The 25,084-nt window shown below is 42.2% G+C and overlaps 1 protein-coding gene across 5 annotated transcripts in view; it reads left to right on the top strand.

Annotated features, from left to right (window-relative positions):
* Window positions 1-25,084, top strand: part of LOC146383897 (putative E3 ubiquitin-protein ligase HERC1) — a 40,925-nt gene that overhangs the window by 1,334 nt on the left and 14,507 nt on the right. For 2 of the 5 annotated variants that reach the window (XM_084935459.1, XM_084935454.1), the window contains exons 2-42: window positions 1,470-2,481; window positions 3,457-3,552; window positions 3,648-3,830; window positions 4,204-4,416; window positions 4,892-4,990; window positions 5,101-5,197; window positions 5,300-5,443; window positions 5,583-5,710; window positions 6,035-6,179; window positions 6,284-6,455; window positions 6,635-6,769; window positions 6,863-7,028; window positions 7,814-7,939; window positions 8,349-8,570; window positions 11,376-11,528; window positions 11,720-11,852; window positions 12,091-12,294; window positions 12,403-12,621; window positions 13,738-13,911; window positions 14,090-14,207; window positions 14,344-14,461; window positions 14,676-14,874; window positions 14,984-15,284; window positions 15,379-15,427; window positions 15,517-15,562; window positions 16,046-16,299; window positions 16,426-16,620; window positions 16,761-16,881; window positions 16,971-17,211; window positions 17,340-17,497; window positions 17,603-17,755; window positions 17,860-17,957; window positions 18,111-18,206; window positions 19,898-20,065; window positions 20,185-20,424; window positions 20,514-20,597; window positions 20,858-21,083; window positions 22,219-22,507; window positions 22,854-23,614; window positions 23,974-24,187; window positions 24,826-24,995. In XM_084935459.1, the coding sequence (XP_084791585.1) occupies window positions 1,501-2,481; window positions 3,457-3,552; window positions 3,648-3,830; window positions 4,204-4,416; window positions 4,892-4,990; window positions 5,101-5,197; window positions 5,300-5,443; window positions 5,583-5,710; window positions 6,035-6,179; window positions 6,284-6,455; window positions 6,635-6,769; window positions 6,863-7,028; window positions 7,814-7,939; window positions 8,349-8,570; window positions 11,376-11,528; window positions 11,720-11,852; window positions 12,091-12,294; window positions 12,403-12,621; window positions 13,738-13,911; window positions 14,090-14,207; window positions 14,344-14,461; window positions 14,676-14,874; window positions 14,984-15,284; window positions 15,379-15,427; window positions 15,517-15,562; window positions 16,046-16,299; window positions 16,426-16,620; window positions 16,761-16,881; window positions 16,971-17,211; window positions 17,340-17,497; window positions 17,603-17,755; window positions 17,860-17,957; window positions 18,111-18,206; window positions 19,898-20,065; window positions 20,185-20,424; window positions 20,514-20,597; window positions 20,858-21,083; window positions 22,219-22,507; window positions 22,854-23,614; window positions 23,974-24,187; window positions 24,826-24,995 (8,089 nt within the window). In that variant the 5' untranslated portion in view covers window positions 1,470-1,500. The remainder of the gene's footprint in view (window positions 1-1,469; window positions 2,482-3,456; window positions 3,553-3,647; window positions 3,831-4,203; window positions 4,417-4,891; window positions 4,991-5,100; window positions 5,198-5,299; window positions 5,444-5,582; window positions 5,711-6,034; window positions 6,180-6,283; window positions 6,456-6,634; window positions 6,770-6,862; window positions 7,029-7,813; window positions 7,940-8,348; window positions 8,571-11,375; window positions 11,529-11,719; window positions 11,853-12,090; window positions 12,295-12,402; window positions 12,622-13,737; window positions 13,912-14,089; window positions 14,208-14,343; window positions 14,462-14,675; window positions 14,875-14,983; window positions 15,285-15,378; window positions 15,428-15,516; window positions 15,563-16,045; window positions 16,300-16,425; window positions 16,621-16,760; window positions 16,882-16,970; window positions 17,212-17,339; window positions 17,498-17,602; window positions 17,756-17,859; window positions 17,958-18,110; window positions 18,207-19,897; window positions 20,066-20,184; window positions 20,425-20,513; window positions 20,598-20,857; window positions 21,084-22,218; window positions 22,508-22,853; window positions 23,615-23,973; window positions 24,188-24,825; window positions 24,996-25,084) is intronic. The other 3 variants (XM_084935458.1, XM_084935456.1, XM_084935457.1) reach the window with 3 other exon arrangements.

Genomic DNA, 25,084 nt, shown 5'->3' with positions numbered 1-25,084 from the left:
TTAAATTCATTGAATTTAATGCAGAAAAAATCAGAAAAAACAAAACCAACAAACTATGTAGGTTTATTGAGCCTTTGTTTTCATTTTAACCAATTGGGACCTTTGGCCCAAACTATTATCTGTTCTAAACAATCAGGAATGGAAGAAGTGTTTTGTGTGTATACTCTAGATACTCTAGATAATGTAGATTGACATTTGCTGACTGAAGTCTGTAATGAGCTGCTTGGAATGAGAACAGAGAACTAAATTCACAACGTGTCCTGAATGTTGATATCCTTAAATACCAGACGGTCTGCAGTGTGTGATGGTTGCGTCTTACACTGCTGGCAGTTTCTTGTTGTCGTCTGACCATGGAGCTCACTACTATATCAATGCCTGCTGTTATTTTTGGCCAAAGTGGAAACTATATAGCCCCATGGGCCTCAGGGACAGCAAGAGAAATGAGAGTCTGTGACAGGACTATGGACTATGGATAAATTTGTGTGCTCACATGTTGAGCAACCGTTAGTTTGGTACAGTTAGAACCTGTAGGGTCATCCAATAATCAACATAATGGTAATCAAGATGGCTAATATCACTGTTTTGTTCACCATTAACTAGAAGTATTAGTTCATGTATGTTTAAAATGATTAAAAAATAATACAGTAAATGTACGAGTAGGTATCACGTCTACTGGTTAACCTGCTTTAGAATATTTAAGATGAGTGTGCGTAAGCAGTGTTTCAAGGGAATGTCGTACCTACTAGTGCTATGAATATGACCTTCGTATTGTGACCGTTACAAGGACTGTTGTGGCTTAGTTTCTGTTATGAATGTAATGACTTTCAAGGGGGTGGATACAGTTAACCAGCTGGTGTCTGATTATCTGCAAAATATTATGAGTAAAATCATTATTTTCCCCACTAGCTGGAAAGCTGCTTGGCTGGAGATGCATCATTTCCAGTCGACAGAAACAGACACGCTCTTATTTTGGTTGGAAAGCCAACAAAAATGCAGCAGATCACTAGGTGAGGTTGTGGGCTTAGGGAACCAACTTTAAATGAATGAATTATGAATTTAAATTTGACATGTGCTATTTTGTATTGCATCCCTTTGTGCTTTGTGGCGTAATAACTTGTAAGACAAACACACCCTCCTCATTAGTGTGGGTGTGCTAGTTAGCTGCCATCATAGGGTGAGCTGACCTATTTCAGTGATACCCACCGGGCCTATGGCAATATCCTGGATGTAGTGTATGTTGGACAAGTGCCGACGCTATGGAGAAACCCGACACCTTCACACTGAATGCACTTGGCAGGAAAACGCATCAGAACACTGGCTTTCTGCAGCAAATGTTGCCTGTAAATTTGTGATGAAGAGAGATGTGCAATACTTTGTGTTAATCTGTACTGGAGTGGATATGTGTGAATTTTCTATATTAGACTTTCTTTAAGCCTCATCCTCTCTTTTGATATGTTTTTTTTTTTTAGGTATACATCAGAGTATAGATAATGCTCAGACATGGTGCCTTGTCAGACCCATGTGTTGCTGAAGTGGCAGGAGCACTTCAATAGCTCCTGGGCAGCAGAGGACAGCCTGCAGACAGCCAGGAGGCATGGTGCTGCCGCGCTCTACGATAAGCTCCTTCACAACAAGGAAGTGGTGACCCTCGCCCAACCTGTTCAAGAACTCGCAGGCCCACGCCTTCCGGACTTCGAATGTGAGTCCAGTGCATCTGCGGAGAAGGAAGAGTACCTGTCCTCCCTGCTTCGTAGCCAGCGATGGCTGGCTCACCGCGTGCTGACGCAAACCTCCTACACCCTGGGTCTCCACCACAGGCTGGTAGTTCTACAGAGGATCTACTATGCACTTCACAGCAAATACCATGACAAATTCCGTGTGCAGCTGCCCTCCCACTCCAAAGACAGCGGAACTGAATGTGGGCAAATTGAGCCGGCCTCAGAGCCTTTCCTACCAGGGGGAGCATCCAAAATCAAGTCGGGTACAGATGTTCTAATAGAAATGGGTGTCAGGACTGGCTTGAGTCTGCTCTTCTCGCTACTGCAGCAGAACTGGAGATACGCAGCTTCTATTCATCCAGAGTCTGTGCTTTGCAACGATGTGCTCAACACAGCGTCCTCTGTCCTGACTTCGCTGCCACCACTCTCTCTGGCTAATGAGAATAAGATCCCGTCAGTGGGTCTGGACTGTCTGGCACAGGTGGCTGACTTCCTGAAGAAGACATCGGTGAGCAGCGGGAACGGTGGCGCAGACCCGATTGGTCGGAGGCTGGCGCTGGAGCTGCTGCTCGGCCTGGCCATGCAGAGAGGCTCCCTGAAGTTTCTGCTAGAGTGGGTGGAGGTAGCCTTGGCTGCTTCCATGTCCTCTTCCACCCCTACACTGTCTTCCTCCTCCTCCTCACCCTCACTGAGCTCCCAGCAGTCAGCCGGTGTGGGCTTTGATGTCATCCATCAAACTCTTCTCCAAATGAGGCAATATTCGGTATGCGACTTGTTTTCATATCAGTCTTTGGAGTAATCGTACTTTTTAAATGTTACACTCGGTCACTGATGGTATTTCTTTAATTGCCTGAGATAGATTTGTCCTGCTATCATGTGATATATTGGACATATTAGTTTACAGAAGTTTAAGTACAATCAGTTCACATGCTGTGGCTCTGTTCCACTTTCAGAGTGATTTGAATTAGAGCCACGGTTGCTTCGTGCGTTTATTTTTGGTAACTTTCAACATACTGATAAAAGCCCCATTGTCTCTAAAGTAGGAAAATGGCTTTTCACATTCATGCTTCTGTAGGCTGTCCTTTTCAGAAATGAAGTGTGTCATTGAAGCTTGTAGATGGGTTAATGTGCAGATAAGGATTAGGATTGAGTCAGCCTTGCTGTCCTCTATAGATATGCACATTGAGTCATCCTTTAGCAGGTTAATCAGCTTTGTAATATTTCTGTACAAATGGCAACCAGAGATGGCCGTTGCCAACGACTTCATTATATTGCACATTATTTATCACATAGAGGTGGTCAAATTCAGTCTTAAGTATTGGAGTCATAGCTGGTGCTGCTAGACTGAATTACATTTAATTGGCCTTATCGAACAAAGTGGCTGGTGAGTGTAAAAGATGAAGATTGCTCATTTGTTTCTAGTGAGACAAATAAAAGTTGAACACAGCCTGCTGCTTTCTCCACTCACTAGTGTGCCTACAAAGAGCTATGTTGTTGCCTGCTTGTCTTCAGTCTCTGTTTGATCATGCTGTGGCATGTCGCTGTTCTTAAGGAGAGAAATGTTTTTCCTTCTGATACGTCAGGTTTTGAAATATTTGGTACCGAAAACAACAGACTGCAAAAACAAGTTAATTTTGTTATAAATCCAAATCTGCATGCAACATTTACATACACTGAATGTCAGATTAAAGTGAAAACGTACTATGCTGAAGGATCAACAACAACTATTTATTTCCAGGGTTTTCGTGGCGATCCCGTCAATACTCAGGTGCTTAAGAAGGATGCAGATGGACATTGTCGACTCTCCCAGGCAGCTCTCTGCTTATTTGAAGAGGTGAGTGAAGTCTTATTGACATGCATATCGACACTATTAAGAATTCATGGCCGTTTACAGTAACTGACCTGAAAGGCTTCTCTCTACGCCGACAGATTTGTAACCTAGCGTCCTACTGCCTGTGCTCGTGTAGCACGGATGCAGCTGCTCCCGGCACTGAGAGCAATACAGTCATGGTGTATGTGTGGGGCAGCAACAGCAGCCATCAGCTGGCAGAGGGGACACTGGAGAAAATCCTGCTGCCAAAAGTGACGCAGGGCTTCAGTGATGCCCAAATGGTATGACAAGCCACAAGGGTAGGGCTTAAACTAATTCAATGAAATGATTAATGTTCCTATTATTTATTGAAGTTTTTACACTTGATAATCTCTAATTTTGTGGTGGTATTAATAGATTTTCCACATGCCTCACACTTGAGGTGGGTTTTGTCTTTTTAAAAAATGGTTACAGATGTTAAAAATCCCAACTGTGCTAACAAAACAAAAATTCCAAATAAAACAGGTGAAAATGCTGTCTTTGAGTGCTGTATTGAATGTGTTGTTGTGAGTTTATAAAATTGAAAGCACACCAGAACTACATTAATAAATCATTAGAATTATTTTAGTGTGCCAGTTTACATTTCCTATGCTGTCCACTTTAATCTTCTGTTAGATTGAAGCAGGCCAGTACTGCACCTTCTCTGTGTCTGCGGATGGCTCAGTGAAAGCATGTGGGAAGGGCAGCTATGGCCGTCTGGGCTTGGGGGACTCCAACAACCAGTCTATGCCCAAGAAGCTTGTACTTGAACCACACAGGAACATTAAGAAAGTGTCCTCCTCCAAGGGCTCCGATGGTCACACTTTGGCCATCACTGTCGAGGGAGAGGTAAGAAGTTAGAATGACTATTAGTAAATATTTTAAAGGTTTGCATGCGGGATTTGTGACACTACAACTGCGATATAATATGTATACACTCACCGGAGATTTTATTAGGTACATCTTTCTGGTACCAGGTTGGACTTTTGTCTAGAAACTTGCTTTAACTCTTCATGGCACAGATTCAGCAAGGTGCTGGAAACATTTATCAGAAATATTGGTCCATATTACCATGATAGCATCACACATGCATTAATGAGCAGTTGAACAGGTATACCTGATAACATTGTGAAAAAGTGATGGAGCTTTCCCGCTTTTCAAAGGCCAGTTTGGTAATATTTTAAACTTCACACATTTCACACCCACTCAAACATCCACATGTGTGGGTGATGATTTATACTTGTTGTAATTCACTGTCTTCCACTACCACTACATTTTAATTAAACCGATTAATACGGTGTAAATTGTCAAATATTTCTTTCAGGTCTTCAGCTGGGGTGATGGAGAATATGGGAAACTGGGCCATGGCAACAGTGCTACACAAAAGTATCCCAAAATCATACAAGGACCGCTGCTGGGCAAAGTAAGCAGGAAATGGCAGCTTGTAGGGGAAAAAAATGTTGGTAAAATGTTATAAGCCAATTGATTTTAACATAATTATAAATAAATAGTGGTGTTTTTTTGTTTTTACAGGTTGTTGTTTGTGTGTCTGCTGGCTACAGACACAGTGCTGCTGTGACTAATGATGGAGAGCTTTATACATGGGGCGAAGGGGACTTTGGCAGACTTGGTACACAGCTTATTTCTCAAATTGCTTGATCTTGTCTCAGCCACTTCAAAGTGATGTCCTTCTCTGGTAGCATAGCAACAACCTCTGATGTCCTGTGTCCAGGTCAAAGTGACAGCCAAAGTCGGAACATGCCCACACTAGTGAAGGATATCAGTGGTGTCGGGCAGGTGGCCTGTGGCAGCTCCCACACCATCGCTGTGGCTCAGGATGGGCGTACTGTGTGGTCCTTTGGAGGAGGGGATAATGGTGAGTGGATGGTATACTGTTCGATTTTAACACAGTTAGTGTAATTTAAGTACTTTCAAAGCAAGATTTCATGTGTGTGACAGTGCCACAGCAGTATATGTTGTGCCCTATCATGCTCAGATATGACTCATCCTTGCAGGTAAACTGGGTCACGGAGACACCAATCGTGTGTATCGGCCCAAGGTCGTAGAATCCCTGCATGGATTCATCATCAGGAAAGTGTGTGCTGGTAGCCAGTCATCTCTGGCCCTAACCTCTGCAGGACAGGTGAGATGAAGTGTTTTTGGTTAGATTTAAATTAATTAAACTGCCTATTGTGTGTGAAGTCTTTGAAAAAACAGATTATCTAAAACTAATTTGTAGACAAAAAAGAAAAAAACGATTTGGTGAAGGCTTTTATTTTAAAGGGATATACCAAAGTCTTATTAACAAATGTTGCTTTCATTCTCTATTAGCACTTCTTTAGTATAAAGTTGTAGTTCTGACCATTAATTCATTAGTGTTTACCACATAATTACTACAGACAAATATTCTGTAGATGAATCCGTCAGTAATTCATAGATTTAAAAACAAAACATTTTCTTTCTTTAGGTGTTTGCGTGGGGCTGTGGCTCATGTTTAGGATGTGGTTCCTCTGAAACAACAGCTCTGAGGCCCCGGTTGATAGAAGACCTGAGCATCACCAAGATTATTGATATCTCATGTGGAGACAGCCACTGTTTGGCTCTGTCCCACGGTAAGACATCGTCAGCAGCTCACATTCCCTTAACAGATGATTATTACACTTACAATAAAAGAAATGTGCTCCAGCTGCAACGTACCTGGTTTTCTTTTCATCAGAGAACGAAGTGTATGCATGGGGAAATAACACCATGGGCCAGTGTGGGCAGGGTCACACTTCTACACCTATTTCCAAACCCAAGAAAGTGCTTGGTTTAGAGGGCGTTTCGATACAGCAAATTACAGCTGGCACTTCTCACAGTCTGGCTTGGACCGCAGTTCCAACTGACAGGTAATCCCTTAGCTAATCATTAAACCAAAGTACAGTGTACCTCTGTTGCTCTGTGCTGTCCACCCGTATGACTTTAATACAGTTTGAAGCAGAATGTAAAGAAATTGGTGGAGAACCAACACTTTTAAACAGAACTGTGTTTCATATTAGTTATTAAATATTTGTGCTTCTGCTTTCAGGCAGCTTGTGGCGTGGCACAGGCCCTTCTGTGTGGACTTGGAGGAGAGTACGTTCACTTATTTACGCAACTTCCTGGAAAGCTATTGTGATGGAATTAGTAACGACACCCCACCAGCTCCCTTTGTTTGTAAAAGGTGTGATATTTACATTCAGTTAGCAAAACATACTCATCTACCTCAAGGAAATTTCATTCAAACTAAAATTATATGAATTTCTCTGTGCCTCAGGGACCACCATCATTTTATTTTGCTGTGCATGAAGCTGCTGTCCATCCACTTGTCCCTGGCCCACGCTGGAGGCACTGGTGCTATGGTTCTGGGTGCTCAGGGCAGGCCCCTGAGAAACCTACTCTTCAGGCTAATAGACACTGACATGCCAGACTCCATACAACAAGTAAGCGGACTATTTTTTGTAGTATTCCTGCAGTGACATACAGCAGTAGGGTTGTGCTGGTGCTGGTTTATAAACCAAAACATTATGGAGCTCACCAAGAACCCTATCAATCTGTGATTTTCAAGCTTCCTGGTTGAATTTAACCACAAGTCAGTTTCATGAAATATTTTGGCATGGATATTTATTCCGTGCCAGGAGCAGGGGCTGCACTCCAAGACCAGGCTTATATTCTTACCAGTTCCTTTTTCAAGTAATTCAGTTCTTATATATATATTTTACTTTATTTTTGTTAACCTGCATTAAAAAAAGAAACACACTGGTACATATTTCCATTCAGTCAAGTACCTTTACTAAACAATTCATTTCAGTTTTATTTCTCTAGCACCAAATCACAGCAACAGTCCCTTCATAGTGCTTTATATTGTAAGGTAAAGACCTAAAACATAGAAAGAAAACTCTGTTACCATTATTTTTTTTCTAACTCTTCAGGGGGTATTAAGGACCTTATTATATATTTTGTCTTGTTCTGTGTGTCTGTGTTATATGTGTTATTCCAGGTTTGCAGATGATTGTATATGGCTGTTAAATTGACATCAGTGGTTAGGGCACTATATAAATTCCAGTATACATGTATATAAACTTCATTGGAGAAAAAGTTTTACAAGCTTCCATTCTGTGTAATCAGACATGTGGCCAACCTGTTTATTTATTGAAAGAAGCACTAACTGTTGATCTCATGTATTTTGATGATGATGATGATTGTTACCCTTCCTGTCAATCCTCAGGCAGTTTTGAACACGCTGTCTATTGGTGCGGCCCTGCTGTTGCCTCCACTTCGGGAGAGAACGGAGCTGCTCCTCTCACTCCTTCCTCAGGGCCCTCAGAGTTTGAATGTTCTTTCCAAAGGACAGGTATGAAGGTTCTGTTTTAGCAGCGCTGCACGTGTGTATTTTCCACATTTGTGTCTTAGCTCATTAGAAATAGTCTGCTTTGAATTTTTAACCAATGTTTATTTTGTGTATTTAAACTGTTTTAAATAAGAATTCATCCTTCACTGCTAGTTTTTCCTGGTTTTAGTATTGACAGTGAACTGGATAGCTAACAAATGGATGGATATTTGGAGCCAGATAACAGTGTCTGCTAAATTGATGTGCTTAGTTGGAGTGTTGCTTGGCAATGTGTTGAAGACTGCTGGAACGCTGTGAAAACAAGTGATAGTGAAATTGTTAAGACTTCTCTGCAGCAATGTTTCTGATAAATTCACATTTAAATTATGAAGCGCTAGACCATCTGTTCTTCTTCACTCTGTGTCTTTTAAAGCGTCTTCAGTTAGACATGGTCCTCAGCAGCCTTCAGGACCAGAGCCACGTAGCCTCTCTTCTAGGTTACAGCAATTTTGGAGAAGTGACAGCCCTGGGGCCTCCAGTGACTCCTTTGTCAGTCCGACAACCCTCTTCATCCAGCTCTGTTGACGCCTGTGACCCTCTGCACTTAGCAGAGGTGCTGCTGAGAACCCTGCTGCTTAGCATAGGATTTTACACGGTAGGAAATAGAGGCATTTGTGTGTGTGTGTGTGTGTGTGTGTGTGTGTGTGTGTGTGTGTGTGTGTGTGTGTGTGTGTGTGTGTGTGTGTGTGTGTGTGTGTGTGTGTGTGACTTGTCTGTGAGTTAAATGGGGAAAGATTTCACTTTAGGTTGAATTAGTGCTTTCAGGGTTAATTTAGAACTTTTCTTTCCCATTTCAAATTTTGTTTTCCTAAATTTTCTATTTTTTTTTTTTTAACTCTGTTACGGATGTTTGTACTGAACTGTTGAGGTAAAGGGAGCATAGCTGAAAGCTTTGAATTTACTAGGCCACCTACATCCCAACCCTCACCTATGGTCATGAAATCTGGGTAAAGATCAAAAGAGTAGGATCACAAATACAAGCGTTTGAAATGAGTGCTATCTGTAAGGTGGCTGGGCTCAGCCATAGAGAGGAAGGTACTGTAAGAAGCATCCACAGAGATCTTGGAGTACTGCCCCTGCTCTTGTATGTCAAAAGGACACAGATGGTTTAAGAATCTTAGGTTTAGGATTAGTCCTGGGTACCTCTCTTTGGAGGTGTTCCAGGCACACTCAATCAGGAAGAGACCCCTGGGTAGACCCAGATTATGGATGGATGTTTTAATAAATAAAGACTTTAATCAATAGTGTGTCAGTGGGGTTTGATAAGTAGTTTTGTTTAAAGTTTTAGCAGCTTTTCTGAATATTGTGCACATTTTTACTGTTCAGTCAGACTGTTCCATCCATCCATTTTCTTCCGCTTTTCCGGGGCTGGGTCACGGGGGCAGCAGCCCAAGCAGAGAAGCCCAGACCTCCCTCTCCCCAGCCACCTCCTCCAGCTTATCCGGGGGAACACCAAGACGTTCCCAGGCCAGCCGACACATATAATCTCTCCAGCGTGTCCTGGATCTGCCCCGGGGCCTCCTTTCCGGCGCTTGTATTCGTGATCTCGTTCTTTCGGTCACTACCCACAGCTCGTGACCATAGGTGAGGGTAGGGGCGTAGATCGACCGGCAAATTGAGAGCTTCGCTTTTATACTCAGCTCTCTCTTCACCAATCCGTCTGTCGATCTCCCGCTCCCTTCTCCCATCACTCGTGAACAAGACCGGTGGGAATCATTCCCACCGCTTCACACTCGGCTGCAAACCGTTCCAAGGTGAGCTGGAGGCCATCACCTGATGAAGCCAACAGGACCACATCATCTGCAAGAAGCAGAGATGAGATCCTGAGACCACCGAAGTGAAAGCCTTCCGCCACTTGGCTACGCCTAGAAATTCTGTCCATAAAAATTATGAACAGAATCGGTGACAAAGGGCAGCCCTGGCGGAGCCCATCACCCACTAGGAACAAGTCTGACTTATTGCCGGCTATGCGGACCAAGCTCTTGCAACGGTCGTATAAGGACTGAATGGCCCGTAGCAATGGGCCAGTCACCCCATACTCCCATACTCTGATCTCCACGCAACATTGAAGAGACATGTCAACCCAGACAGCCCTACAACATCCAGAGCCTTCAGGAACTCGGGGCGGACCTCGTCCACCCCAGGGGCTCTGCCACCAAGGAGTTGTTTAACTGCCTCAGTGACCTCGCCCCCAGAGATTGGCGGGTCATCCCCTTCGTCCCCAGACTCCAGTGGGATTGAGGAGATCCTTACACCGCCTGACAATTTTTTGTCAGCAGCACTCCACCCGCACTATACACAGTGCAGGTAGAACACCGCTTTCCCCTCCTGAGTCGCCTGACGGTTTGTCAGAATCTCTTCGAGGCAGTCCAAAAGTCTTTTTCCATGGTCTCTCCGAACTACTACCACACCCGAGTTTTTGCTTCAGCCACCGCCCGCGCCGCATTCCACTTGGCCTGTTGGTACCTATCAGCTGCCTCCGGAGTCCCACAGGCTAACCAAGCCCGGTAGAACTCTTTCTTCAGCTTGGTGGCTTCCCTCACCTCTGGTGTCCACCATTTGGTTCAGGGATTACCACCACGACAGGCACCAACTACCTTGCGGCCGCAGCTCAGTGCAGCAGCTTTGGCAATGGAGGTGCTGAACATGGTCCATTCGGACTCAATGTCCCCAGTCTCTCTTGGAATGCTGTTGAAGCTCTGCCGGAAGTGTGCGTTGAAGATCTCGCGGACTAGGGCCTCTGCTAGACGTTCCCAGCACACCCTCACTGTATGTTTTGGCGCGCCAGGTCTGTCCAGCGTCCTCCCTCGCCACCTGATCCAACTCACCACCAGGTGGTGATCAGTTGACAGCTCAGCCCCTCTCTTTACCCGAGTGTCCAGAACATATGGCCTCAGGTCTGGTGATACAATTACAAAATTGATCAAGTCTCCCAGTAGGACAACAGAGTCCTTAGGGGGAGCACCCTCCAGTGCCCCACCTAGGGACTCCAAGAAGGCTAGGTACTCTGAACTGCCACTCGGCAGATACACACCCCAGCCCGATGCCTCTCACCAGGGGCAACTCCAGACTGAGACAGAGTCCAGCCCCTCTCCAGGAGACTGGTTCCATAGCCCAGGCCATGCGTTGAGGTGAGCCCGACTATATCTAGCCGGTACCTCTCAACCTCACGCACTAGCTCAGGCTCCTTCCCCACCTGAGAGGTGATAATTGCCAGTCTTGGTAGCCGGGAATTGGTCCGCCAGGACCTCCGCTCCTGGCCGCCGCCCGACTCACATGTATATTTTTCTATGTTTACATTTAATTTCAAATCATCTATTTTTGTATTTAGCTATCTCACACACTGATCCTTTGTTCCCGTGCTTCCTAATGCTTTCTGTTGGTCTTTATCTTCATACAGGAGCAGCAATTTGGGGAACTGGAAAAAAACAGCGACAAGCAGCTTGTTGGCGATAGTCAGGGACAAATGGATCCTCCCTCTCACTTTCACCAGCTGCTTTCTGGACTTCACAAACACCTGCTTGCTCATTGCTACATCAGTTCCAGCCCCGAGGTAAACAAGGAACTCTGCCAAATGTGAAGGAAAATGAGTGGTACCTCATCAGAAATGAGCACTTCAATAGAAAGCGAATGACACATTTCTAAATGTTTCAGGGTACAATGTGCTGGCATACCAAACCTAGTATTTTACCCAGTTTTCTTAGTATTGCAGTTGCATTTAAGTTTGCATTTTTGGCTCTGTAGGATGACAGCAGTGTAGCACTGCTTCGTGAGCATCTTTACCTGCTGCTTCCCTGCGCTACTGAGACCCTCAGGAGATCAACCAAATTGTTAAAGGAGATTGCCCCAGACAAACAAATCATCAAAAAGCTGCAAGGTAAGAAAAATGGTTTTGGTGTTTGGCAAGTGTGCGCTATTTTCACCTAGCTACACCACTTAAAAAGGGATTTTCTGCTGCTCTTTTATTTACAAAAAACACAAAATCACTTCCCTTCTAATCATTTATATATCTGAAAAGTAATTTTTAATCTCTACTTGGCTGCTATATTTATTGTTTATGTTTATCATCACTTCAGTTAGTTTAATCCCTTTACTCCTCTCACCTCTTGTCCCAGTGGTGTTATACAATTCAGTGTCTGGCAGCCTGCTGTGCCAAGTAATGTACTCCTTGCTCCTGCTGCCCCTGGGCACAGTTCAACCTTTGCTGAGCCATCTACTGGGCTTGCTGGAGCAGCTCAATGACTTCAACAGGTTGCTGCCAGAGACTGTCTTGCTGGAGGAACAAGAACTAGGAGTGAAAGATCAGAAAACCTGCTCAGGTAAGCTCAATGCCCCTTAGATTTATGCTGGACATTTATTTCTTTAGCATTGTTTGCTGCATTATTACACTAGACCAATCTAACAATCTCAAGTGATATTTTTTATAGATAAAAGTGAAGAAAACACAAGCATTGGGCCGCAGGAGGAGGAGGAGTGCAGATGGGCCTGGCTGTTGGACCTGGAAAGGTCTGTAGCGCTGGCAGTTGGCCGCTGCCTCAGTGGTATGCTGCAAGGCTCACCGCTGTCCCTCCAGGAGAAAGTGTCAGAGGTCTGGCTATCAAATGTCCTCTTCAGGAATGGCCTGGAGATGGACTTTGAACAGCTGGGTAGGAAAACATGCTGCTGGCTCTTCAGGTTTTCACATGTGCAAATGCTTCGTAAATCCTTAATGCAAGATTTATTTTGCACCATATTACCATGATCGGTTTGGTAATAATAAAAGCCTTCATTTAGCTGTGCCAAATGGCATTAGTTATTTTTAATAGCTCCAGGCCAAGAGGATATTACAGTCACGGCAATTGTTTTAGTTTTAGGCTACGTTCACACTGCAGGTCTTAATGCTCAATTCCGATTTTTTGATCAAATCCGATTTTTTTTGTCTGCTTGTTCACACTACAAATTAAATGCGACAGCAAACGCGCTCTAGTGTGAACGCTCAAAGCGGCCCGCATGCGCAAAAGAAGACGTCACACACAACGCGCTCTGTTTAGACCCAGAGCAAACAATATTGTTTGACTGACGGCCCTTAATATAAAGACTTCGGATTTTACGTTTCCCAATTTTTGCTTCAAGTTATTTTGTTATTTACATAATAATGTAAATAACCTAATAATTATCCTTATTGCTGTCTTAGAGCAGCGGTGCTTCAAAGGATAGTTGCAGATTTCTGTCAGAATCTGCAGATTATACAGTACAAATAAAATGTTCACGTTTCTCCAACATTGTCTTCCCAACAGTTTCACTGACATCTACACTGGATGGCCAGGAAGCGTTTGCGATGTCTTCTCGGGCGCTTCTCCGGAGCTGATAATTGGCGTCTGTCTTGTGTCAGTGACGTACAAGACGGATTTAATGCGACTTGACCGTTCACACAGCAGTCGCTTTCTAAAACATCGGATATGTATCGGATTCAGTACCACATACGAAAGTGACCCAGATCGGATTTGAAAATATCGGATTTGTGCCGTTCACACTGTCTTACCATGATCGGATATGGGTCACATAGGGTCAAAAAAAATCGGATTTGATGCGCTTTCGCCTGCAGTGTGCACGTAGCCTTAGTCACAATAAAAATATATGCATTTAAGATACTGTGCCACACAGAAGCCTGACCTTTTTAAATGAAAGGTATCATTATCGTTATTCTTAAAGAACAAAGAAAATAGTCTGAGTTAATCCTGAGCAGTTTTCATTAACATTCTACATGTTGCTTTAATCTGTAGACTCAAGCATGACATGGCTGACCGAGGTAGTGCTGCTGGGCAGTACTGATGCCAGACTCACTGAGCTGAGCTTGACTGAAGAAACCCGGACTTTATTGGAACTGGCACTGGGCTCATCCAGAGGACTTGCAGGTGGCATATGGCAGAAGATGGAGGATTATGCTCACGGCAAAGGTACTTGTGCTTGTTTATGTGTATAATTTTGAAAGTGTATATTGTTAATAATACAGCTTATATTGAACTAACTTTCTATTTTGAGAATCTTGTATGGATGTTTTTAAATTTTGGTTAAAATGTGGAAAGTTTTTCTTTGTGTCTTTTTAAAATTGATCTGTATTGATTGCTTTGATAGCAGAATGGGAGAATGGAGGCTCTTCAGGTGATTGTTTGCTGCAAATTGTGTGCCGCTGCTGTCTGGCTGCTCTCCTGAAACACACGGGCCTGCAGAGTGAGGCCTGTTGGCAGGACAGGTCAGTTTACTGAAGCAGTCAAAGATCTATTGGACAACACTGAAGGGGTTTCTAGTATGTCAAACTTTTTCTTTCTGCCTCAGTGTATATTATTGTATAACCTGTTCCACTGTGTTTATCTACTCTGCTGAGACAGCCATGAGCCCTGTGAGATGCTGTTTGATGTCTATGAAACCGTTTATAAAATCAGAAGTGCTCTGTTGACCCTCAAAAGCAGTTCAAGGATGACACAAGTAGAAGCATCTACCAAACAGGTACCATTACAGTATAATTAAATATATGTAATCCTGATTTCATTTAACAAATTTGTAAACAGTTTATCTAAAATGTATGTTTTTGTAAATACTGCTGCATGATTGTGATTAGCTTCATTTCTGTCCATTAATTGATTTTTAACTTATAGTAATCTGATCATTTTTATCAGGTAAAATTACAGATATGTATTTAAAGCATTTACTTAAACTGCAGATCTCTCAGTCTCATCAAAGTCCTGATGTGGAAAGGCAAGAGCCATGTACCTCAGTGGAGCAGGTGGGGAAGGATAATGAGCAGCAATCAGTAGGACACTGTAGCCGGGAGGTGCAGGTGCCCCCGTCACCCGCAGCAAACCACAACCAGGAAGAGATTGCAGACGATGACAGATTTGGCAGTCGTGTTTACCTGTCAGGTTAGAAATGCAAACTGTATTTGTTCTTATTCTAATAAACAGCACAGCCACACACACAGAAAGAAATATGACACATCTTATTTTCACACATCTTTCGATGTCCCTGCAGAAGTCCTAGAATCATTCATGGCCACTCGGGAAGCCATGCAAGTGCAGCAGAATGTGACAGTCTACGAGTCATTCGGCACTTCCACCCTTCAGAGCAGCGTGGAGAGCCCCGTCAGCCCTGAGGGAGAGCCTGATTCCAAGCAGCAGTGGGAGAAGAATGGGGAATCTGAGGAAAGCTTGTCTTTCCCTGCTGCCTGCCATCTGGTGGTGTCCCGATGCCTCTTCCTTCTGCTGGGGGTCAGGCCTGCTTGGGTGGAACCCAGCGAAAGGGAGAACGTTCAGGCTGTGAACACTGGAGGGAGGTAAAGACTGTGGTATGCTGTGTGTTTGTTTTAGTGTATTTGTGTTCTGTGTTAGCAGTTTTTGCACTAACTGTCCACAACATCTAACTTTCAGGAAATTGTCGGCAGAATCCCTTACAGTCACTGTCAGTGGAAGAAAACAGGTCAATATTGTACTATCAAAATCTTCTAACAGAATTTGACTTTACAGCTCTTCATCAGTATTAATATACTGCTCTTATGTCTCATTTAGTCTGATCAGTCCAAAAACATCTCTGGATCTGCAAGGAATAAAATGGGTAGGTGGAAAGTTCAGATCATCTACTGTATAGTCTGATTATGTTATACCTACATTTTCAGGCAGTTCTTTTGTACGCTGTCGTTAAGAGATGGTATAGACACTGATTGTTCTACTAAAAACACAAACCCAGACAGCTCAAGTCTGGGTTTGTCAGGTAAATTATTGTCAGGTAACCCTTGGGAAACAAGACCCAAGTGCTCTTTTGCACAAAATGGGACTTGGGGATTTGTATTTCAACATTTTCTATAAAAATAACATAAGAATTTGTAGCAGGCAGAATAAATAAAGACTGATCACATTAGGCAAAACCTTTTGATCAATATGACAGCCTGACTGTTTTAACTGTTCTGCATAATCTAATAATATTGAATAATTTAATAGCTTGTTGCCTGTCAAGTCAAGATAATATCCAGAAAAAGATGTTAAGAGAATGAATGAGATGTTTTATAGTCCTTCATACAAGAGCCTCTCTTTGCTCTAGGTTTACCTCTGTGTTCTTTGGGGATAATGAAAGATGCTTGGGATCGCCTGCGACAGTGCATCAGCCCGTCCAGCACCATGTCCCACTACAGCAACAACACTTTGCCTATTCTTAACCAGATGTTTCATTTTGTCTGTGGAAGCCTGGCCCATTTATCGCCCTCCTCAACTGTGTTTTCCCCTGGTCAGAGTTGTAGTCAGGCAGATCCAAAGTCTATTACTTTTGCCATTATGCAGCAGCAACAGCGGGCTGAGGTAATTCAAATTTTTCTTTTATATGCCAAATTATTAATTGATGCTGTTTGTTGTGGGCCCAAAATGGTGTTCTGTAAGGAACTTGAAAGTCTCTTATGATCTACAAACTCTGTCTGTTTTGATCAGATGCGGCTGGAGGCCTTGTGTCAGATGTCAGCCTTTCTGTCTAAGATGGAAGAAAAGAGCTGTGAATCTACAGCATCCAACCAGTTTCCTGCTTTGTTGCAGTCTGTGCAGCTGCAGTTCCTGTCTGGATGCTTTGCCTTAGGAACACAAATCATTGGCTCCCACTCTGCTAATTATGAGACTCAGCACTACATGGTACATCTTATAGTTATATGGAAAGAGGTTTAGAAGTAATGAATATGCTTTCTAATCTGGATGGAGAAGAGAAAGACACTGAAAATTGTAGCCATGCTTCATTTTACTGTTTTTTTTCCCCCCTTCTTTTCTCAATGCAGTGTGGCACACATTCAGCTTCTTTGGATACACAGACAGAGTTACAGTCTGCAGCCCACACCTTCTACCAGCAGGTGGTGCGTGTTCTTAAACAGAGAGTCCTGTTTGAAAGAAAACATCCAGGTAGGTTTTTTCTTACATAGTGTTGCAGTGTTTAGGTTTTAATATATATTTGATATTTATATTTAACATATTGTCTCTGTCACACTCAGGTTCTTGCCAGCACCTTCTTCTTGCCACAATGTTTGCACTGAATTTCCGTTACCAGCCTGTGGATCTGGTGCTAGTGATCAAATGTGGCATCCTGGAAATTCTTTCCACGCTGACCAACAACAGCTGTGTGCTGATCAACCAGGGCTGGTTTGCAGCTACAGCGTCTGGATCTGTGCTATTAGGAGGAGCCGTGAGGCTCGCTTGTGCCCGACTGCTTCAGATATTGACTGTAGCTGCAAGGTGAGAATGAAGAGGTTATCAAAACATAAATAAATAAATGAATAAACAAAGTATATATAAATTACTAATTATTTTCTTTTCTTTACCCTTGTCTAAAATTTTCATAAAAATTTAACCTGTGCTTATAGCTCGTGTGAGGATTTGCTGCCTATTGATGTATCCCAGGCCCTTATGGAGGTGATGTGTGAGCAGCTCCAGAACATCTTGTACAATTTCCACCAGCAACAGATAGCAGAGATGGGAACGGCCGAGAAAACCGATGTGGACTCCTACACAAATCTAGTCGGTGGGGCAAATTTAGAAATAATAAAGGGCGGATATGGCATTTGTAAAACCATTAAATCAAGTCACCCCTCTGAGCATGTTCTTCCTTCTCTTTATGTTGTTTTAGGAGCAGAAAACAGCAAAGTAGTTGAATCCCAGCTTGCAGATTTCTTGGTGTTTCTGAGGCGTGTACTGTCATTAAGAGTAATGAAAAGACTTTCTACATTTATAAGATGGATCGATCCACTCATGGCCATTATTTCACACAAGTGCTCTTTAGGTAAGGCAAATTTAAAAAAACAAACAAACAAAAAAAATCTGTGTTAATACTGTTAAGACTGCACTTTGCTTTTAAAATTAATATCACAAAACTCTGCTCTTCAGGATCTCCACGCTTCCAGAACCTCCGCACTAAGCTTCTGACCTTCCACGTTTTAGAACGACTGTTACCTGCTTGTTCTGAGCCCGTTCACATTGAACAGGTATGATGTAAAGATGTAAATATAGTAAATGCAACAATTGAACAAAATAGGTCAAGAATACTTGAGTGTTCTGAACAGTACCAAGTTGGCATGACATGTTAAAGGTGATGAATGCAGGATTACCCACTTGTATTTTTCCCTGTTTTCTTGTAGATTGTTAAACAACTCTTTCAGCTCTTGTCTGTTTATATGTGGGAGGAGCCTCTAAGTCAGAGCAACCATGAAGAAATGCCTGAAAAAGACAAAGGGGTAAGACATTATGAACACCATGTACTGCGTTACATATTAATAAAGCAGCAGCTTCTTATCGGCTCATCTTAAGCATGTGCACTTCTCTGTATGTCTCACTTATGTTTTATTATTTGTGTTTTTACTGTGATCTGAAGTGATAGGAGTCATTTTTTGTTTTTTTAACTGTCCTTTCCCTGCACTGTAGACTGATAACATTTTGAGAGAAACGGTTACACAAAATAATACTACACACCCTTAAACTTGCGTGTTTTTATTTGCTCGCGTTTTATACTGTCTTGATTTGCAGAAAAGAAATCATGTCTGTTGCATAAACAATCCTCATCTTTGTATTTAAAACATTAGATCACATTTGAGTATTTTTGCAGTCTATTAAATGTTTCATCCAGCCAAACAAAAGCCACATAAAAATGTCAAAAAGTGCCTTCACTTTTTCTCTGTTGAAAATAGCCAAGGATAGCAGTAATCCAAGAGGAAATGCTGTTTACGGCAAAATGAAATGCTTTCCTGGCAGCAATGAGACTGAAAACAGTGGGGCCACTCGATGGAACAGATGGGCCTGTTCTCTGTGGTAGGCTGAGATGAAAAGTGTCAGAGGATAGAAATGTACAAGTAGGATTAATTATCAAAATTATTACATCAGGATTGTGAAATGAATTTTAATAATTCAAATAAAACTAAACTCTATAATGTTTTATTATTATATTTATTATTTCATGAAAATGGGATTTTCCTGTCTTTGTTTATTTTCAGTTTAACTTTCAGTCATGTACTTCTAGTTTTTTTTTTTTTCAAAATTTTATTTTATTTTATTTATTTATTTTTTTTTAGAATTAATGTGAGATTTCTGATTTGTCTTAGTGTGTTGTCCACAGCAGTTACCACCCTCTGTACGCAGAAACACTTCATCGTTAACATCTTTTCATTGACACACATTATTTTGCAATATTTGCTTAAGATTACTTTTGCAGAGGAGGTTATGTTTTTAGCAGTGTTTGTGCCTGTGCGTGTCACTCTATGAACACAATAGCTCGAAAAGTTTGGAATTCATTCTGATAAAGCTGCAGGGGTGTAGAGGGGTCATGTTAACAGTCCATTGAAACTTCACCTCTTGGTAGAAACGTTTTTTAAAAAGCCTTAAAACTTCCATTCTTCCAAGTGTGATGTGTATTGTCAACATACAGAAAGTACTGTTTAAAGATTTAAAATATCATGTCACATTTGACTTCTGCGCTCTCCTTGTTGAGGTCAGTGGCTTAATCCGAAGGTCAAAGTTATAATAATGCTATGTAACGTTATATATAAACATTAATTTGGACCTCTGACCTCTTCTTCAAGGTCTGTCTTTAAAGTCTGTGGATCTTTAAGACTATCCTTCAGATTTTACTGCCTCTCTTTGTACTGGCAATGTTTAGGAAATGATACTGGAGTATGTGGTTTCCAAATACCACATTGTAGTTTGCACCACAACAAAAAGATTTGACCTCTGATCTTACTTTTACATTTCACATCTGCCTGTATTTCAAGTTGATCCCAAAATGATTTTTTTACTCCACAACAAACTTCTGTAAGTGCAATTAAAAAGAACAAAGAAAACAACATTAATATATAAATTAAGTGTTTAATACATAAAATACATGTTTAATATTTTATCAAATGTTTAATTATGTATCAAATCCATTGTTTCGTAGAATCCTGGCAGCTACGATGAATGTATTCCCATTGGCGATTTTTCCTTTGACCCACACAAACTAATGTGCTGTTCTCTGGAGAGCGGGAACATCCTCTCACATGGTTCTGGAGGGAAAGGCTACGGTTTGGCAACCACTGCCATTACCTCTGGCTGTTTTATATGGAAGGTGAGTACTAGTTTACTCTGTACATGGACCACAATTACACAGTTCAAAGTTTGTTATATTAAATATTAATTGTAGTTTATAAATTTGAATTTACCACACTATGCCGCTTCTCTCCACAGTTCTACATTACCAAAGAGAATAGAGGCAACGAGGGAACATGTGTTGGTGTTTCTCGCTGGCCAGTTAGAGATCACAACCACCATACAACTACAGATATGTGGCTGTATCGTGCTTATAGTGGCAACCTTTACCATGGAGGGGAACTGGTGCGCACACTTCCCTCCTTTACACAGGGTGACACCATCACCTGCATCCTGGACATGGAGGCTCATACTGTATCATTTGCTAAGAATGACAAGGTTTGGTCAAATATTTACTGTCAGTATTCCTCAGATTGAGTCCTGTGCTCTTGTTTAATCTTTGTCTGCCTGTTTTCTTTTTCTTTTAGGAGCCAAAGTTGGCATTTGAAAGTGTGGTCGCTAATGAACTATATCCTTGTGTGTTATTCTACAGCAGTAACCCTGGAGAGAAGGTACTCGGTGTACTGCACAGATTTATTAGATTTATTATTTATTTGAATCAGATTTATAATAAGCATGGGTAACGTTAAATATCTGGAAACACAAGCAGCTACGCATACAGGCTTTGCCCTAACATCATATTACTGGATAATTGCTGCACTGGGCTATACATGGAAAAAACTTGTGTTGTTTCACATACTGCACAATATGTTTCAAAAATATTTTGTACTGCAAAACCCCCCAAACACGTGAAATTCTGTACTCGTCACAGGTGGCTCTGAGTGATCTCCAGATGAGAGGCATGCCCAGCAGTCTGCTTCCTGGAGACCCTCTCTGCAGCCCCCGGGCTACTGTGCTACTCGAGTCAACAGTGCATCTGCTGCGTCGGCTCCACCAGTGTGACCAGTGGTCCCCGCACATAAACCAGTATATTCATACCCACCTGGAGCTCATTGGTCCCCTGCTGAGAGAGGATAACTCAGGAAACTTCAGTACAGGTCATTTACCCCCTTAAATAGTGATTCTGCCTCTGTTTTCTTTTAGGTTTTTAATCTTTTATTATGATAGGACAGTGGGGAGAAGACAGCGTGCCCAGCAGTCACATGTTTAACTTGCTCGCTTTTAAACACACCTAACTTAGGTTTTCTTTAAAAAGTTAAGTAACACTTTGCTAGTATAGAAAACTCTATTCATCTGTCTGTATTTATCTGTAAGGAGACAGACTGATGGGCATTAATTCAGATATTACAGTGGTCCCTTATCGCGGGAGTAACGTTCCAAAAATAACGCGCGATAGGTGAAATCCACGAAGTAGCCAACTTTATTTTTTACAATTATTATAGATGTTTTAAGGCTGTAAAACCCCTCACTACACACTTTATACACTTTTCTCAGACAGGCATGAATATGTTCACACTTTTCTCTCTTGTTTAAACACTCTCAAAGTTCAAACCGTAGAAAAATAAGTCCAGTATTATAGAATGAAACCAAAGGAACCTGCAGGGGCAAAACGTTTCGTGGACATTGTTGTGTTTGTTGGGTAGAAAACTTACAAACTTACAGTACAGCACTTCAGAGTCACACTGCAATGATCGAAGATTGTAAATTGTAAATTTGACAAGCTGAACGCATTCTGTACTGTACAAGAGACACAGCACGAGATTGGCTGTAGACCATTGTCAATCAATCAGGACGCAGAACACAGTGCGCTGGAAAAAAAACCCCAAAAAATAAAAAATAACCATGGAAAAGTCCATACAAAAAAATCCAAGAAACAGCGAGGCTGCAAAAGGTGAACCGCGTTATAGCAAGGGACCACTGAATCTGTATACAAATGTAGTGATGTACACCAACTGCAGTATTAATTAATCTTTAAACAAGCTGCTTTCCCCACACTGGTCTATTTATTTATTTCAAAATAATACTAACCCCTTATGTTTATGCTTTATTTGTAACTTTTTTTTGTCCTTATTATCAAAATTCACTTGAAGTCCATTTTCACTTGTTTAGGATTTTATTTAGGTTTAAGGTTTCATGATCAACTTGCAGTGGGATACCAGGAGTGCGTGGCACTTGTTTGCCAAATGGATGTTACGCTTTGTTTTACTGTCAGTGTCTTATGTTCCCCTGCAGGCCTCAGTGCGTCACACAATGAAAAGGAAGAGAACGACAAGGACCTGACTGGTGATCACACAAAGGACGTGCTGTCACACTGTCGGTTTCTGTCTGAGGCCAAGCTGGCTGCTCTTTGCACTGAAGTGTGGCCGGTATTTGCTCTGATTGGAGGAGTCGATGGCGGTCTCCGTGCTGGAGGCCTCTGCCTGCACAAACCCAGCGGGCGTCGAGCTATTCTTCTCGGCATTCTAAAGGAAGGAAGCTCTCTCGCCAAGCTACAGTGGGAAGAAGCAGACCTCTCTGTCAGGTATTACAAAATGAGATCATATTCCCACTTACTTCTGATGAATTTATTTCTCTTTTTCGTAAATGACGATTCTCATTAACCTCCATGAAATGATTCTTATATTTTTTTGTCTTGGTCCTTTCAGCATGTGTATGATTCTACTCTTTCCCTTTCTGTTAGTTTGTTTTTCACTCTCTCTACAGTCTGTCTAACATTTTTACTTTATTTTCATCATTTAGCCCTCTGATCTTACTTTTTTTCTTGCTTCTTCCTCTTCATTCTTAAATCCATTAATCCCTGTTGAATCCGTCCTGGTATCACTCCATGCTGTATCTGTGGGTTCTTCCCATCCTTCCCAATAACTAAGCTCCATGAATTCTTGGTCACCCAGCGACACGCCGATCATCTCACTGGATCCCTGTGACATATCCTGCTGTGATGTCACCCGCCTGGGAGGCCTCAAACCAACAGTGTTGTTAGATCTGATTTATTTGATGGGGCTGCTGGAGGAACAGGGTTGGCTAGGTGCTCACGTGCCCCCGAGAAGGAAGTACTCTGGGGAGAACATCAAAGAATACCTGGATAAAGACATACAAGATGATGTCACGTGGCTGACAGAAAATGAAAGGAAAAAGGAGCAGAAAGATGAGAGTGTCTCGTCACCATCCTCAACCAAAGATGCAGCAAAGATCACTGACCTGCAGGAGTTGACCTCTCAAGCTCAGCCTCTGCAGACATTCCAGACTTCCAGAATGGATGCCTTTGCACTTGAACTTAGGGCACTCAGAGTGTCATACCTTCTCACTGGAGGTTTGAAATCCCTGACTGTCATTTTTAGCTGTGAGAAACTGTCAGATCTGCTTCTAGTGCCAAAACATGAGCCCCCCAACTCCTCGGGGAGTTCCCTGTCCAGTCCAAACTGTGACCAAGCTAAAGCCGGCAGTAAACAGTGGGATGAAAGTGCTGAGCTGAGATCGGTGCTGCAGTATGTGGTGCAGAGCATGGTGAAGTGGGCAGTCAGACACTGCCCCATCAAACAGACTGTGTCTCTTGCTGATTTGGAGAGAGTTCAAGTCATGATATACAAGGGAGCTGTTAAAGGACTGCAGGAGGACAAAGAGAACAAGGGTATGTCAATGTTTATATTCACCAGACAGAAAACACTTCATAGAAAATATATAATGCAAAACCTACATGCTATAAATATTTAATCATTAAGCCTTAATAAAAGACCATAGTTACTATGTTAAACAGACTATAGCTACGAGGTAAAAAACTATTGTAGTATGTTAATGATCACTGTTCAGACCTAATATATTTGTATCTTAACTTTGAATTTTTCTTATGATGAACTTGACCCGGTTCTACTGTTAGACTTGAAGTTTACCTGTGCTTGTCGCCACTAATTTAAAAAAATAAATAGATAGAAACATTTGTGTAGTAAGAAACTTGGAGTCATAAAACCTTCACGGTTTCTTTTCCTGCAGAATCAGGCCACCACTTGTCTTCTCAGCCCATCTCCAAGTCCTCGAGCTCTGTGTCCTTGTACAGCGTGGGCTCCGAAGGCACTGCTGTCTTTGGCCAGTCAAACAGAGCCTCTGCCTCATCCTCTAACACAGATTTGGCATCCTCTCTCCCAATAAATCTTCAGGCTGACAGCCTTGATAATTTTAACCCTTTCCTTCCCATCAGCCTCCTCCAGTGAGTATAAATTGTGACAAATATGTTATTTTAACTTGATTTAAAGTGATTGTGTAATCCACATGAAACACCAGGTCTGGTAACTTCTCTGACAAATATCACAATAATTAGTCTTATTGTCAGTCCTCATGTTGTTGCTGATTGCTGTAGACCTGTGTCTTTTGGCAGCAACAGCTATTCTGAAGTCCAGGGAATGGGTGAGTTAGGATGTATATGGAAAAATGAGTGAGAGATTCTGCCTGCACTCTCTTTAACCAAGGCTGCAGCTCTGCCTGCTTGTTCTTCTTCTAACTCAACCAGCTGACCGTAGTGTCAGTGTTACGTCTGCTTTCAAGAGGCAAACAGAAACACAGCTCTAGTCACATGTGTTAAAACTGCAGATAACATTTAAAGCCCTCACTTCTGCTTGTTTTAACAAGAAGAAGGAGAAGATTTTGACCAAAGACTTCAGAATGATATAGGTTAATATAGATGAATACATAATTATCTATATGTAGCAGTGAATCAGAATGAATAAAGCTCAACTGATCCTTTCATGTACTTAATATGTTAATTGTCTATTGAAAATGTAACCCTATTGGTGCAGCGCTGCTTCTGCTTTGTCATTACTCTACATGCTGTATCCTCACTTCCTCTAGGCACATGGTGCTAACTCGGTTCCCTACGCTTACGGGACTGGTTAGCACCCCCCCTGTGTTGCACCCTTGCTTCAGCCTTGCCAGCTCTGCTTCTTGTGATGCCTTCACAGAACAGCAGACTAGCTTCATGGAACCCGGTCCCTGCAGCACACAGGCCAGAAGCAGCCTGGGTAAGAATGAGCACAGAGACAATGGTGGGGAGAAAAAACCCACGAGAAAAAAAAGTCATCTAATTTAAGAAAAATATCACATTTTAAGG

This window comes from Perissodus microlepis, chromosome 7 (assembly GCF_051167445.1).
Source record: "Perissodus microlepis isolate ML-2025 ecotype Zambia chromosome 7, ASM5116744v1, whole genome shotgun sequence".
Classification (NCBI taxonomy): domain Eukaryota; kingdom Metazoa; phylum Chordata; class Actinopteri; order Cichliformes; family Cichlidae; genus Perissodus; species Perissodus microlepis.
Note: the sequence above shows the minus strand (reverse complement) of the source record. Positions and strands in the feature narration are given on the sequence as shown.